The sequence below is a fragment of the Chiloscyllium plagiosum genome, unplaced genomic scaffold (assembly GCF_037043375.1).
Source record: "Chiloscyllium plagiosum isolate Xiang-an unplaced genomic scaffold, Cpla_swu_hap1 HiC_scaffold_13, whole genome shotgun sequence".
In the NCBI taxonomy this organism is placed as follows: Eukaryota; Metazoa; Chordata; class Chondrichthyes; order Orectolobiformes; family Hemiscylliidae; genus Chiloscyllium; species Chiloscyllium plagiosum.
The window spans coordinates 64,159,111-64,174,065 of record NW_028270151.1 but is presented as its reverse complement, the minus strand read 5'-3'; the positions used below and the strand labels follow the sequence as shown (position 1 = coordinate 64,174,065).

The window sequence follows — 14,955 nt, the reverse complement described above, 5'->3', positions numbered from 1 at the left end:
TTTGCTGCTAAAGCCATATTCAAACTTTATTTTTGGACGTCAATTGAACATTATGCTCAACATTAAGTAATTAAACAGACAATGACAAAGAGTTTCCAACAAATTAAATGACTTCCCCACCCCCCCCCATGTTTTGTATGATTTGATATTTGATTTTCCATAGACCATAAAGAATAGTAACTTAACAAGAAGTGTATTATAATACTCAAGGACCATTTTTGTTAGTTATTGCGTTTGACTTGGAACCAGTGAAACAAACTGGGTTATCCGCATCATTAAAGCAATAAGACTGCCCATGGCTAACAATATGAAGCTGCAAAATAAATTTAAACACTTATTATAAACATTATTATGAGTTGCTTGCTTCAGTTTGGACCTCGTATTTACTATGGTTAATAGTGATGGACATAACTAATTTTCAAAGGACATAAACTTAACCAAAAGATCTTTAGGGCAACAGTTCATTGTTGTATAATGCAATGTTAGTTTATTACAATGCAATGAAGCCCTGTATATCTGCCATATATAGACAGCTAAACAAACAGCAGTGTGCTGTCTGAAATTGAAATTAAATGTGCATAAAGAGACAATGGAGAATAAATATAGAAGGTAGGTTTTGGCTGCAGTGCAAGTGAAAGTGTTCAGGGTTGTTAAAACATGAATGAACATTAGTTGCCTATCCCTGAACCCCACCCAACCAGAAGAAAAATATGTAGGAGTTAATGTCCTGTGAGTAGACCTACTAACGCTGCTTCAACATTTTATTTCCCTGCATTTCCCAGTCAGCCAAGGTGCTCACTGCAGGCAAGCAGGAGCCTCATGAATATTTTGTAAATCTAGGTGTTAAGATGTAACTGGGACTCCAATGACATGTTAACACAAAATAAAAACTGAAGGCTGACTTCTTCAAACAGCCCAGCAGAGAAAAATGTGATTGGCTACAGGATTGCAAGTGGCCACATGCTGCAGGCACTCAATTCAGTAATAACAGAATGTAATTGAGCTTTTAGCCTTCAAGGTGTTTGGGTAGTTAATTAATTATTCATTTTGTTCACTTCACTTTGAGTTGAAGAGGGGATAGGGACTCTTGAGCGCAATGGTCATTACCCTGCCTCTGAGCTAAAAGGCCTAATTTCAAGTCCCACCTGTTTCAGACGAATATCCTGACACGTCTGAACGAGTTGATGTAGAGGGTGTTTGTGGTGCAATGGTACTGTCCCAACCACTGAGACAGAAGGACCACATTTAAGTCCCACCTGCTCCAGACGTGTGTGGTAATCTCTGAAAATATTGATTCGATGATATCTAGAACGGAAAGGATTTCGACAACTCACCCTCAAGAAACTGGAACAGAGAAAGATGGGTGCCATTCTAAATGTACTGTATTGGGTGCAGGACGAGGGAGAGAAGCAATGTCAGCGATACCTTCAACTTGCAGAAGCAGCCATGCTTGGTGCACTCCAAATATAGCAACTCACAAAACCCATTTTCAGATGGTTTCACAACACAATTGGGTTCCCAGGTTAAGAGTCACCTATCGCAACGTGTGCGAGAGCTGTAGCAAAGGAACCTGAACTTGACAGAGCAGACACTAGCTAATCTCTACAAACTGATGCTTGGTCAACTAGGAGTGCTTATAACACCTGTGCCTGTCAGGATTACCATTACTCTCAGTTCTTATGTTTATGGCTTCTTCCAGGCTACTGTTTCAAGATCCCCACATTTTGCTGCTACAAATAAACCAAAGATGCAATATTTTTAACTTTCAGCTAACACGTTTTCTTTCCAATGCATGACAATAGTCACATTAAGTGCCATAAAATTGATAGCCGTGAATACTCTTGAGGCATACCTTTCTGTACTAAACATGGTTCTCAAAGACTTTGACAGGGATTTCTTTTATCCCCCCAGAGGGTGTGAGCTTGTCCTGCAGAGGAAAGAATGGTGTCTACTGTAAAAGAAAGTGGAGATGAAGTTGTGACTTATGCATGTAATTAGGAAGCTGAGAGAAGAAAGACACAAGATGTTAAGAAATTGAAATTGTGTTAAATTTGAAGTGAGTAGCTTGAATGTAAATTATGGAGGGAATGCACTGCCAAAGCAGTGCAGGTCACGCAATTAAGAACAAATGAGATGAGAATGCATTATTGGGAAGACTGAATGCAACAGGTGACACAAGAGGAGAGCTGCTATATTTGTCCTTTTGATTGGTGATGAGGGAAGTCTTGCAGTTAGGGTGAATGGACTGAAAGGTAGAGGAGGGAGAGGATGAGTATAGGCAACAGAAGACAACAGGAAAGGAGGTGGACTGACCATTCCTGACCTGTTAATGTCAAAGAATCCGGCACATATTCAGATGCTCAGAGCGGTGCCCTTGCTCTGAACTTCCTTTGTCACCAACAAACAGTAAAATGGCAGTGTTGGATTTTATTTCACCACTTGTGTGAAGAAGAAATTTTTCACCCAGCCCTGGCTGCTGTATGTGTGCCCCTCCAGGGAAACATCAGAAAACCCGGAAACAAACTGACTTTCTACTCTCCGTAACAAACATCAAGAAGCAGGATTTGTCTTGAATGAATGCATTCATCTGTTAAGAGGTAGATTGATGCTTTAGATAGTAACCTGTGATTCCTAACATAATTTAAGGACTCCAAACTGCCCTCCAATCAAAGAGGCCTCATCATTTTAAATGTTAGGTCTCATGAGCTTACAGATTTCTAATTTCCTTTATACCCTCACTCCTTTCTTCACACCTCTCACTTCAAGTAGGATTCTGCCCAGTGTTAAAATTCACTATCTCATTCTTGCACAGAGTCTCTAAACAGCAGTCATCTTCTGTGTGAAACACAATTTGGAAAGGAAATTTCTTTCCTAGTGGAATAGGAAATGGGATGTATTATTTGCATAATGCACTGTAAAATATTTGTAAATGAGGACAGTGATAAATGCAAGAGAAAGCTGGCAGATTGGTTGACAATGTTCATTCACAGATCAAATGAATGGGGGGTGAGAGGGTTAGTATGATGATGACATTGAGGAAGATCATATTGATCTTTCAGCATTGATTGACAGTAAAACACCAGCATCCTGCATGTGAATCTCATGCACTGAGCTCAGGAGGAATTTTTCCACTGCAGCATTTTAAATTGCAATCACAGTAATAGTTTGGTTAGGAATATTGATATGCATTTGAATCCTGAACAGCTATCACATGATTAAAACTACTATTTCAATAGGCCAAATTTCTATAAATTTTTCTCCAACGTTGCACTAATATAACCCACTTTGTTTTGATAAATAACTAAGTATCGAAGAAGAATAAATAGGTATCTTCATTCAACACACTAAAAACGATTAGACTCTGTGATTACACTTTAAAGAAACTACCTTTATTAAAAATTATTTGACAGTTCTGCCTACATAATAAGCATATTTATCCAGAACTTAGTTGCAAGGTAGAATCGAAATGATCCAGATTCCAGGTAAACTGCGAAAGCCGCAATTTCATCATAATGTTGTACTGAAATTACAAGTGATTGTTTCAGAGGTTCACATCTATTGCTTGGTAAATGCAAACAGAAAAAGGTGTTGAACCTTTTCCTATAAAGACAGTTCCCCTTTAAGACTGCTGGAATGTTGGACTGAAGGTTGCTTTTGTTGTCTTTGTGCAAGTGCTGTTTAACTGCTTTACAAAACTTGTTGGCTGTTAATTACTCATTCTGTAATTTGGCTGTACTGTAATTGTGCATTAGGATACAAGTACTGTTCTGTCACTCATCAGAAATGATGCAGCCCCATATTTATGACTTTCCCAATTTACTTTCAGTTGGATTGGAGATGCTATTGTGTCAAAACAAGTAAAAGGCATGGCCCCAAAAACGTTTATTTTCCTCAATGTTTGAAAGTCTAGCTCCATCAACTACTGCTCCTTGACTACAACCATTATTTTTTTCATTTGGATTAGTAAAACTCACAACACAGCATCATAATTAAGAGATTGTTTTCAAATGGAGGATTATCTTAATGAGGCAATAATTAAGGAGGGATCAGTGGGGAGTTTCTGAACTGACTCAACATCCGGCAAATGGAATCTGCTCTGTAAGCAGCATAAAATCGCCACGACATTGATTCCTTGGGAAATCTAGGAATGCGGTTCATTAAAATAAAAGAGTTGTTGAGATTCTGCAAGGCAGTGTTACCATGTTATTTTCTTCGCTTCTGTTAAATCAAGTGTTGTGATCAGTTTTCAGTAGCATTTGATCAGCGATGCAATCACTAGACTCTCTTCTCCTTGCTATCTTATCAGGCAGTCTGTCAGACACCATTGCCCCTTTCATATGAACTTGCAGGTGGCACAGACAATACCCGTCTGTCACTTTGAAACCTCAGATACGTCCCTTCCAATCTTTCAATTCTTTCAAGTATTAACACATTCTGCTGAAAGTGACAACTGGAAGAGGAAATGTAATTCTGTCCCATGAGGTCTCAGGCCCCAGCAGATGACCAGCGTTGGTGACTGCAATCACAATAAGCAGCCACCACTGCTGATTGCCAGGCTTTTGTCACACCATGAGATCTTAATCAATCTAACTCTGACCCCTAATGACAGGAGGAAGATGGATGAGGAAATAAGTGACCCTTGACCCCTGCTCCATAATTGTCCCGTCAGAGTCCTCTCATGCAAAAACAATAGGGGTAGTTCCTATTCAAAAAGATTCAAACAGTCAGTTTTACTTGAATCAAATGGGGCTGGGGTGGGTGGAGGTGGTGGGGCGGGGTGGGGGGAGGGGGGGGAGAGTGTGTAGGGGAAGTGGGGGGTGGGGGGGGGGGAATGATTCCTGGTCCCCTACTGTGACACCTTGTCAATTATGTCACAGCAAAAGTTGGATTTTTACATTTATGAAAAAAATGATAATCTATTTAACTTTATAAAACAAAATGAACTTCAGATTGAAGACAGAAGGTAACAAAATGATCTTTAGATCTTTTGGAAATGTGCATCATCACTTTATTATACCTAATGCAGCTTTCTTGGCTTGATCAAAAAACTGCATCAACTGCATTAGAATTTTTTTTAAAAAGTGGTTACAATTTGAATGGTCTTTCAATATTGAATTATTCCCTTAACCCTCACTTCTTCCTATAAGTTACATTGTTTTTTATTTCGCAAGAACTGCAATGACTGATCTGAAACTGAAGGATAATTTATCACTGGATTATCAATTACAATATTCTGATTCATCCTCTTTAAATGACAATGTAGTTTCAGAAAAAGGATAGGATGATAAGTTCTACTGGTGCTGTATCTGTGCCAAGTTCAAAGAGTGGCCTGGATTCTGTCACTCAATAAAACATTTGATTATGCTCAAGGATAGAGCTGTACTCTCTTCTTTATTGTCCATTAGTATCTGTCACGAGGCTCTTTTTGAACAGAGCAACATAATTAGCTACACAAAATGTTAATACAAGTTTAAAAAAACTCATTCTGTTATTAAATCAGGACAATCCAATAATGATCCATTCAGCTACATATCTTCAACTCTTGATCACCCCCAGTATGGCCAAACTAAATAGATTACAAAGTCTATGAAAGAAATGAAAAGGTGGCTGGTAATTCTTTTCCCACATTAAAAATGTAGTGAACCCAATACAGTACAACTCATGGAAAAGGGAATGTAGGGATACTTAAAGATTGAAATTATGTAAGAAAATAAAGCACTTCTGGTTAAAACTATTAAATGGATTTGACAGACATTTTGCAATTTCATGGTGCTCCAGCTTCTTCTTAAAGTGTAATGTTACTGTACACATATGTACTCAAGCACTATGATTACAATATTTCTCTTTTTGTTAGCAGCTCACAATCAAAAAACTTCTTCAACAATTTCTAAAATTAGATTATTCACTGTAAAAATGGTTTCATGCCATTCCTTTTGATCCTTAGGTTACATACTGTATTTTCTTTTCTTTAGCAGAAACCAAATGATATTCTGCTGAAATCAGTGTGTAATGTCCCTAATCTAAAACCTCTACTAAAAATGAATCAATATTATGTTTTTTAACATTAACTTTTTTTTTGGGGGGGGGTCACTTGAACTTTGCACTTACCTTTAGATGCATTAACTACAATGGAAGTTTGCAGCAACAGTTCCTCATTAATCAACAAGATTGTGATGTTTAGATAAATGATATCATGATAAATGATAAATTAACATTTTTACAAAAATATGGTTATACTAAAATATCATTGTAACTTTGTGTCCTTGTGAATGATACGGTATTGGAACAAAAGTCAGTATGGCATCACCATGACCAACAAGAGGGTTACTTACAAATGGGTTACATCAAGGAATTAGACACAAGCCCAGTGACATATCATCGAATACCAGTTTCAAGGACAATCTATTTTTTAAATATTAAATTGTTAATTACATTGTTCCATCTTATAATGTCCCACTGGACCAGCTAATTATCCCTGTTTACACCATACAATCTTATCACTAATGAAATTACTTATGTACAAAGTCAAAATGAAGTAAGTTCAAATATACTATTGTATCCTACCTTGGCACTCTCCATTCTGTTCTTCATATCCAGTGTTACACAGGCAATTGCCAATGGGCACGAGCCATTCTCCATCTGCACCACAATACATTTTTGGCTCATCTTTCTCCTCAGAGTTGTTCACACATGAACCACGGACTTCCACAAGGGATGAGGTGTCAGCGCCTGTGATGGTATCAGGGAACTGTGCCAAGTTGTGTACTGTCAGTGGGCATTTCTTGTAGAAAACACGGACAGATACCAAGGCAATGCAGGCACCTACGTCTTGAAATGCCAAGTAGAAGCCTTTCTTAGTCAGTGGTCCTACATCCCGGACTTCGGTATTCAGTTTCATCACACGATCACCAATGTCGACTTGCGTAAAACTCTCATCAGCTGCAATGGTGTCAATCTTTATGTACCGGTTTTCTGAGATATACCACTCATTATCATTATTTGACTCAAAATAAAATAGGTTAAATGTCTCTTTGCATGTTCCCATGACACCTGGCAGACTGTTGCAGTCCCTAAGGGTAAACTTAATCTCTATGTAAACTCTCTGGGCTCCCTCACGAGGGACCCAATCAGTCCTCAGCCAGTTATTTTGATTTGCTTCCATCACATTGCAGACCTGGTATGTACGAATTGGAGTATTCTTCTCATCCATGATACTGACTTCCTCCCACTGTTAAAATAAATGCATCCATCTTTTACTTCCATGTCTACATACAACGGTGTAATGCAATTTACCATCATTAATGTAAAATTTCACACTGCAAGCATTTCTCCAAAAGTGTAATCTACATTGCCCAAGACTTTGTCTCATTCTGCTTTCGATAAAACCAGTCATGATGGATGTTAAATGGAGCTGGTTGGTTAAACATTGAGCAAATAACATACATTTTGGTACATCAAATAATTACAGGTATTATAAGATGCTTTCTGAAGGGAGAGGCAGATGCCATTGACCAATGAAATTTTAAGGGAGATGACTGATGGTGACATAGGCTTCCAGACATTTCTTGATGATGGACTGTAAAATCAATGCAGAAGGATACAGGAAACTGTAGCCATGGGAAATGGATGGACAAAATGTGCAAGGTACTTGGGATAGAACGACAGAGGATGGAAACAGTACTGGAAAAGGTTGCAGAGGTGGTTTTGTAAAAGCTAAAAAAAATTTGGTAATTTATGGGCATAATCAGAAGTCGAGGGTAGTGAGTTTTGAATGAATCCGAATTTATATATGGTGGAACCAATTTGAGGTGTACAGATCAATAACTCGTTGCAGTACAGTTTTAAAAAACTGCTGTAAATATGTAGTTGAATTGTTTTAAAACAGATTGCTTTTTTTTATAAAAAGTTACGTCATGGCACAATACACTGCGTTTACATTCATAATCAGTCTGCATGTATTTGTTTCAAACGGGAAAGGATGAGTTGTGTGCTCAATGCAGAATATAGCCTGGATTCGGATGGTATTTAACTGAAGGCTGAGCGTAACCTTTCATTCTGCATTTGTCAGCGTGGCTGGTTAGGTTTAATTAGAGAAAGTGGAGACAGTGCACCTGCTGTCTTGCCACACATGAATCCTCATGTCAGTCCCATAATATCTCGGTCATTACCCTGACTTGCCGTGGAATTAATAAAGATTCAGTGGCCATCGCGCCATTCGGAGTTCCCGGGAGATTGGGTACCAGGGTTTAATTTATCAGCAATGTGTTAAATCTTGTTAGAGACAAAACGATAAACTCTAATTAGAAGCTGGCTTCAAATCAAGCTACACGGCAGGGTCACGTCTGCCTCTCATCCCCGACAACCTTCATCAACTGCTCAGAATAATTGTATGCTGCTCAAACCACTCCAGTGCCTCGCCGCCCGTGTTAATTAATTTTAAGCGCTCATATACATTTTTAAAAAGGTACAAGTACAGTTTTTTTCATTGCGTTTATTGTAAATCATACATTTGGTTGCTTCACGTCTGAGCATGTTATGACAACTTATATTTGAAAACATAAAGTCAATTTTTTTTCCCTGTATTGTATTAAAACATTGGTCCAGGGAAATCTAAAGAAACGTCAAGCGCACTTTGTGCGGCAGAGAAACAGGGCCTGTTTAATTTTTCACAAGGGTTTATAAATAGAGTTGAAGCACCTGTTATGGAAGCAACCAACCTTTCAATTAAATGAAAAGCGTTTCAATGTTAAACTCCGTTTTGTAAATAATAAACAACAAAGTGTCCTATTCGCCCGCAGCCATGGCCACGAGCAGACTTTATTAACTGGCCCATCAGTCAGACCCATATCGGTTCATTCAAGACTGCCCTGCTCTGCTGCCTCCACTCCAGCTCCTCGGAGATGAGTCAGTTCCCTCTGCAGTCAGTGACCTTGCCTGGGATGTTCGCTTCGAATGGGGATGTCTGACTCTGACTGAGATAAAAATTACTCCCCCACCGCCCAGCGAAGGGAGGACACTGGCCGGCGGACGGTGCTTGCTGCTGTCTCATCCCCCATTCTGCTGCCAACCGGCCTGTAACCGGGATTACCGTTCCACGGCCAGCAACGCGCAAATGCAAACGGAGCCAAGGGAAAGATGCAACCAAAGTTCAGCTGACGCTAACCCTCCCTGCCAACCTTCTTCAGAAACCACTGTCTGTCTGTGCAATAGAATCGGTAATGCAATTCCAATCAGTGAGAGAAATAACGCACTGCAAATGTTTAACGACAACTAAAGCAGCGGGACTGACCGTCCTTCGTATTTCGAACTGTGGGAATCTACCTCGATTCAAACTATTTGACTGCCCTCGTTTGCACATTTTCTTAGAGGGAAACTGGAAAGAAAATTTGCCATGTTTTCCCTAAAAATAAAAGAGGATTCAGGCTCGGTTGGTTGCCTACACAGTGTCGTGGGGAAGAGTTGCAATGGCTGGTCCTTTAGCCTGGGTCGATGTCACAAGTTGCCTCGCTTCTGTTTGCCAATTGTCGCTTGTCTCGAAGTGAAGGTGGTGGGGAGGCCTGATTTTCCCCCAGCTCCCCGGACTTAGCACCAGGCACCGATCAGCCCCCCCTCTCCCCTTCCACCTAACTGCACCCACAAGTGGAATAACTCCCACATTCAACCGGTGCCCATCGTCCAGCCACTTTCCGGCTGGTTGTGATCCATCCGAAACCCTTCAGTAATTGCCTGAATGATGCCTGGGAGGATTCTTTCGAGGTATTTGCAGTCCGTTTTAACAGCGAGCCATTGTGACTGTGTACTCTAACCCTGCTCTGGGTGCACGGGGCGGTGGGGGAGAGGATCGCATGAGTCGATCATGACTTTCGGAACCATGTGAGCATTGATAAAGGCCACCCCAATTCTGCTTGACCAGCTCGGCTTTGCTGCCTGCCCTTTCGGGTTTCCAACGCTGGATCGCTCCCTCCCCTTTGGGGGAGGTATCATTCTCCCCCCGGGACAGAGTGCGATTCAGTTCACGGCGGGGGGGGGGGGGGGGGGAGAGAAACGTGACCTTCCCTCCCGCTCCAAAACGCTGCCAACAGGGATTTGGCAACGGAATCATTCTCAACCTGCAAAAGAGAGTCTCAACGTTTGGCATACTCACTCCGCCTTCGGGGGGGAACGCCTCCCAGCCCAACTCGCCCTGGACAGACCTGGAGTCCAACAAAATCACTGCGTGGAGTGAAAGAACAAGCCGTCAGCGGAAAGGTAACAGTAAATAAAGGCTGACACCACCCCCACCCCACATAAAAAACCCTCCTGCTTGTTTCCAAATAGCTTTAACCCAGCGAGAGCATTTCCAGTATGAAACTATTTGGGTTCGGTAGGAATGTGCGTGCACCGGGCGGTTCGTTAATGCCCGCTCCCTGACTGGACGGTAGTGTTGCGACTGCAGCGGTCAGTGTTTCGATGTGATTGATCTAGTGCAGGCAGGGTTTGAACGGTCAGGTAGGGAGCCCGCACTCGCTCCCTGTCACTAACTCTTGGCAAGGACAAGGGGAGACTGAGAAGAAGACTCATTGTAAGAACTCGGATCTGCCAAGCGGTGCAGTGTGTAAGATCACCCCCCGGGGGGGGGGCTACAAGAAGCAAGAAGCCAATGGATGTTTGATAGGAGAGTGGGAAATTTCCTCCTAACGCATGATTTTCCTCAGGGCGAGAGCAGCTCTGAATGCCAGCCGCAATGGTTAGAGGGGCGCCGTTATCGAGAGCCCCCCCCCCCCCCCCCCGCAGCAGTGCCTGAGTTCAGGAATTGTTGGAAAGCACCCACTTAACTTCTGTTAATCGGCACCTCACTGAGCAGAGCGGGGGAGGAGGTTGCGGGGAAAGTGGGTGAAGGGGCTGAATGCCACTCCCGGGGGCGGAGTGACTGTGAATTACTGACTGGCTCCGCTGGAGATGTGCTGAAACATGGGCTACACTGCGGGAGGACAATGAAGGACAGAGGACATGGTCTGAATATTGAACAGAGCTCGCCGCAAAACCAGAATCTGTGCCTTTTGTGTTTCTCTCTGCCCCAAACATCCAGAAAAAAAAACTTTTAAAAAAGCACTTAAGGAAAACAGTTAACCCGCTGTTGCTTCATTTCAATGACCCGATTGTTGTGAAGTGGGTTTTTCCCTCAAATATAACAATCTTGTAAATTCCCCATTCTGATCGCAATGCTGCGCAACCTTGAACTGTTTCTCATTTCCAACGCTCGAATTCCTTGCTCGGTGTAAGCAGCCGAAAGCACAAAAAAAATTGCTGGTCATTTTGCGATCGCGGCTCCCACGGTCGATTCCTGAAGGTGTTGGGTTAGGCTCGGGACTGCGGAAGGTGTGAACTGTCCCTCACGTACTGAGGGAGGGGGGCAGCCCTCTGACCAAGAAGGGCACTTCCCTGGGACAGACGGGGTAAAGAGTTGGAGGGGAGCCCGCTCGAACAGTTTAAAAGGTTCGGGAGAGCTAGCCGGCCCGTGGAGAAAGAGTCTGAGGGAAGGAGTGAGGGCGAGAAAGGTGAACAGACTTTAAGAGCAAGGCTCTGGGTATCTGCCTCTCTGCTCCTGTGCTATTGCCCCAGTGCACTGGCTGGGAGCAGGGGAACGCTCCGCTCCAAGTTCACAAATCCTCGCAAGTTCCGCAGTGGGGGGGGGGGGGGGGGAGACGATCCGACTTACCCTGGTTGGGCGGATGGAGCTTGGAGGTGTAGAAAGCGGCAGCAGTGCGGAGGGCGAGCGCCCAGGCGGTAAACTGTACAATCCAGGCCATCGCGCTCCTCTCTCGGCTTGCTGCTGGCCCGCCTGCCTGCCTGCCCAGTTTCCCGGTGGAATAGTGAGTGGACTTTGGGAGCTGCAGTTTGTAGACATTGCCGGGGAGGGCGGGGACGGAGACTGACGTCAGCCGTCAATCAAACCGATCCCACTCAAAATACCATCCCCCCCCCCCCCACACACACACAGGTCCTGAGTTAGCCTTCAGAATGAGGGCAGGAGGCAAACCCTCAAATCATAGCATGGAGATGGTCCCACTCTCTCTCTCTAACAGACTGCGGCAAATCTCCTTCAGTTCTCACATCTGGTTTTGTTGGAGACAGTATGTGTGTGAGAGAGAGAGACGCCAATACACACATATAACTCCGGACACTGGCTGAACACTCCCCAACCCCCGCCCCAATCAAAACAACTTGGGACATGTTCTGCACTCTCTCCCATTTATCATTTGTAAACGTCCTCCCGGGTAATTATTTTGGGAGTGCACACCAAGGATTTCGACTCCAGTTTGGCAAATGATTTGAAGGGACATGTTTTCAGCTTCTGAGTGCAGCACGTGGGCAATACAGGGAACGAGTTCGGCGGAGTCCCAGGGTCTCATGTGGTCCCGTGCCCTGAGCGTTCAAAGGTTGGAATTGCACCGTGTGTCTTCATGTACTCCGCTCGTTCTCATGGTTTCACCAACTGAATCATCAATGGTTTAAGCCAATGCCAAAGAACAACCGCTGGCCTGTTACCAGGTCAGTAAGGATGTCCACCATACTTCACCAGCGGGATGTGTATTTTTCCTTCTCGTTGCGCCTTATAAATATTTCAATCGTGTGTCATTGGAGTGCCTGAATATCCCAACAATGGAGGGTTTTTTTGCGGCAAGAACTATACAATTGTACGTCTGTATTAAGCACTGGTATACTTCCAGCACTGTGGGAGTTATTGGGCATGCCATAAGAATATCTGTTACATTTCACTGGGGGGTTGGTGTGTGGTGGCGGGTGTTGCTTTACTAACTTACTCAACTGGGGCAAAACATTAACCTCTCGTGTAACTTTTCAGAAGTTGTTTCAATAATGTATTAAGTCTCGGGCCCAGATGGCTGGATCTGACGCCTGTTTCTCATCTCACCCAAACCTGTCTTCTCAGCTTGTCGTCTTGCACCATTTCCATCCAAGTGACGAATGATTCCCGGTCGCTAAGTACAGACAGACGGACTCAGGCTTTGCTGAAATAGTTACAACTGGATGGAGAACGACTGGGTTTGCTCGCATTGCAACTGACCTGCCAGCGCCACCAAGTGGAATCGTTAGAGCGCTTCGCGTTCAATAAAGTTTCGGGAAAGCAACCTCCCAATACCCGGATTAGAACTTCAGGTTGGGAAGAGGTTTGAGGCCGACTCGATGTGCTGTTCACTCACAGCAGAGCATGAAAACACAGAAAATAAACCTGCATTTAAACGAATTCCTATTCATTATTAGTAATGTGGCGAATGAATTGTAACAATACGAACGTTGAGATAGGTTCTCGTATTTAATTCTCTGCTGTCATTTTTGGGTTCACCATAAATTACAACGGGCATATTTAAATTCAACAGATTTAGAGAGTGCATTTATTGTCCGTGCAAACAGTTCAGTTGCTGATCAGCAGAATTTAAAAAAAATATGCTATTATGCAAAGAATGCGACCATCATTTAGCTAGGGTGCAAAATATAGATCGTCTTCATAGGATGCATTCATTGAGATTAATTGAAGCGAATAGCAAAGAAGGAATTTGCAATCTAAATAAATAAACTGCTAATACATTACACAGGATGGGAAACTCTAGTTACGAAGACAGATTGGAGAAGTTAGGACTGCTTTCCGAGGAGATCGCCAAGAAAAAAATTGACAGAAGTCTTCCAAACCATAAAGGTCTGTCCAGAGTAGAGAGGGAGAAAATGTCCTACTCATGGAAGGATTGAAAATGAGAGGGCACAGGTTTAAAGTAATTTGCAAAAGAAGCAAATGGGATATGAGAAAGATTTTTTCACACAGTAACTAGTTCGGATCCTGAATACACTACCTGTGTTGGAGGCAGACTCGATGGAGGCATTCAACAAAGCATTAGATAATTATTTAAATAGAAATAATGTGCAGGGTTATGAGAAGGAAGAAAAATGATATGAAATCATAATGACCATTCAGAGATCCAGACATGAAGTTCCTTCTGCAATTTCACAATTCTGTGATGTTTAAATATATTTTCATTTCCCAATTAAAGTCACGAATTGAATTTATCCACCCCAACTTGAAGGAGTTGCAAGCAAACTTCTTTCAAAATCTTAAGATCTTAACCTTTTTAAAGTAACCTAGAAACTAATCCTGACATTTTAGGTAGACCATCTAAAAGAAAACTGACTGAAGAGTTATGCTCTCGATATAATAGTAAATCAAGGCCTTTTTGTTCAGGTTTAGCTAGATTCTATCCCAAGATATTAGTCAAAAAGTAATACATAACTGACCTGGCCAACATTTCCACACACTCCCACCACCACCCATTCCCCCTTGAACAACATCCGTCCCTTATCCCACACCATAGATTTACTGGTCATCCTTGGGATCCCACTGTGCACAGCATGGCTTCTTAAGCAGACATACTATAAATAAAATGGTTGTGGTTTTCTTCAGAATCTTTCAGAGTACCATTTTGGAGATAAAGGACTACATATGTATATATATACATATATATATCTTTATTTACTGGTTCAAATAAAACTCAGGCACTAAAATTTGCATTCACATAACCACAGGTTTGTCATTACTGCTGCAGTTATACATCTCCATTTAATTCATTTGAATATTCCTGAAATTTGTTATCCCATATTTTAGCATTTGTTTGAGAGAACTGAGTAAAGATTATTAGGTTAATTATAACTATTCTTATGTTGCAATGTTCCTTTAGATTTTGTTACAGCAAGACTAATTAGGAGCAATAGTGATGCTTGTTTTTTTGAAATTCTTCTTCACTTACTTTGTCTTCTAAATACTGCTAACATCCTCCTACTCACAGCTTTACATCTCCACAGAAGATCAGTACCGTCAGCCAATGATAGGCACCAGCCCAGCAGGAGGCTTTGTGTATGCCTCCCCCAGACCCTTTCCTGAATATGGATGAAAAGAGACACAGAAGT

The 14,955-nt window shown here is 42.2% G+C and overlaps 1 protein-coding gene across 2 annotated transcripts in view; it reads right to left on the bottom strand.

Moving 5' to 3' along the window:
• The window catches only part of epha4a (eph receptor A4a), a 110,479-nt gene extending 98,586 nt beyond the window's left edge, over positions 1–11,893 (bottom strand). The window contains exons 1-3 of one of the 2 annotated variants that reach the window (XM_043702045.2): positions 11,699–11,893; positions 10,145–10,212; positions 6,565–7,228 (exon numbers count right to left, since the gene is read on the bottom strand). In XM_043702045.2, coding sequence (XP_043557980.1) covers positions 6,565–7,228; positions 10,145–10,212; positions 11,699–11,789 — 823 coding nt within the window. In that variant the 5' untranslated portion in view covers positions 11,790–11,893. The remainder of the gene's footprint in view (positions 1–6,564; positions 7,229–10,144; positions 10,213–11,698) is intronic. The other variant, XM_043702044.2, reaches the window with a different exon arrangement.
• Positions 11,894–14,955: the final 3,062 nt, after the last annotated feature.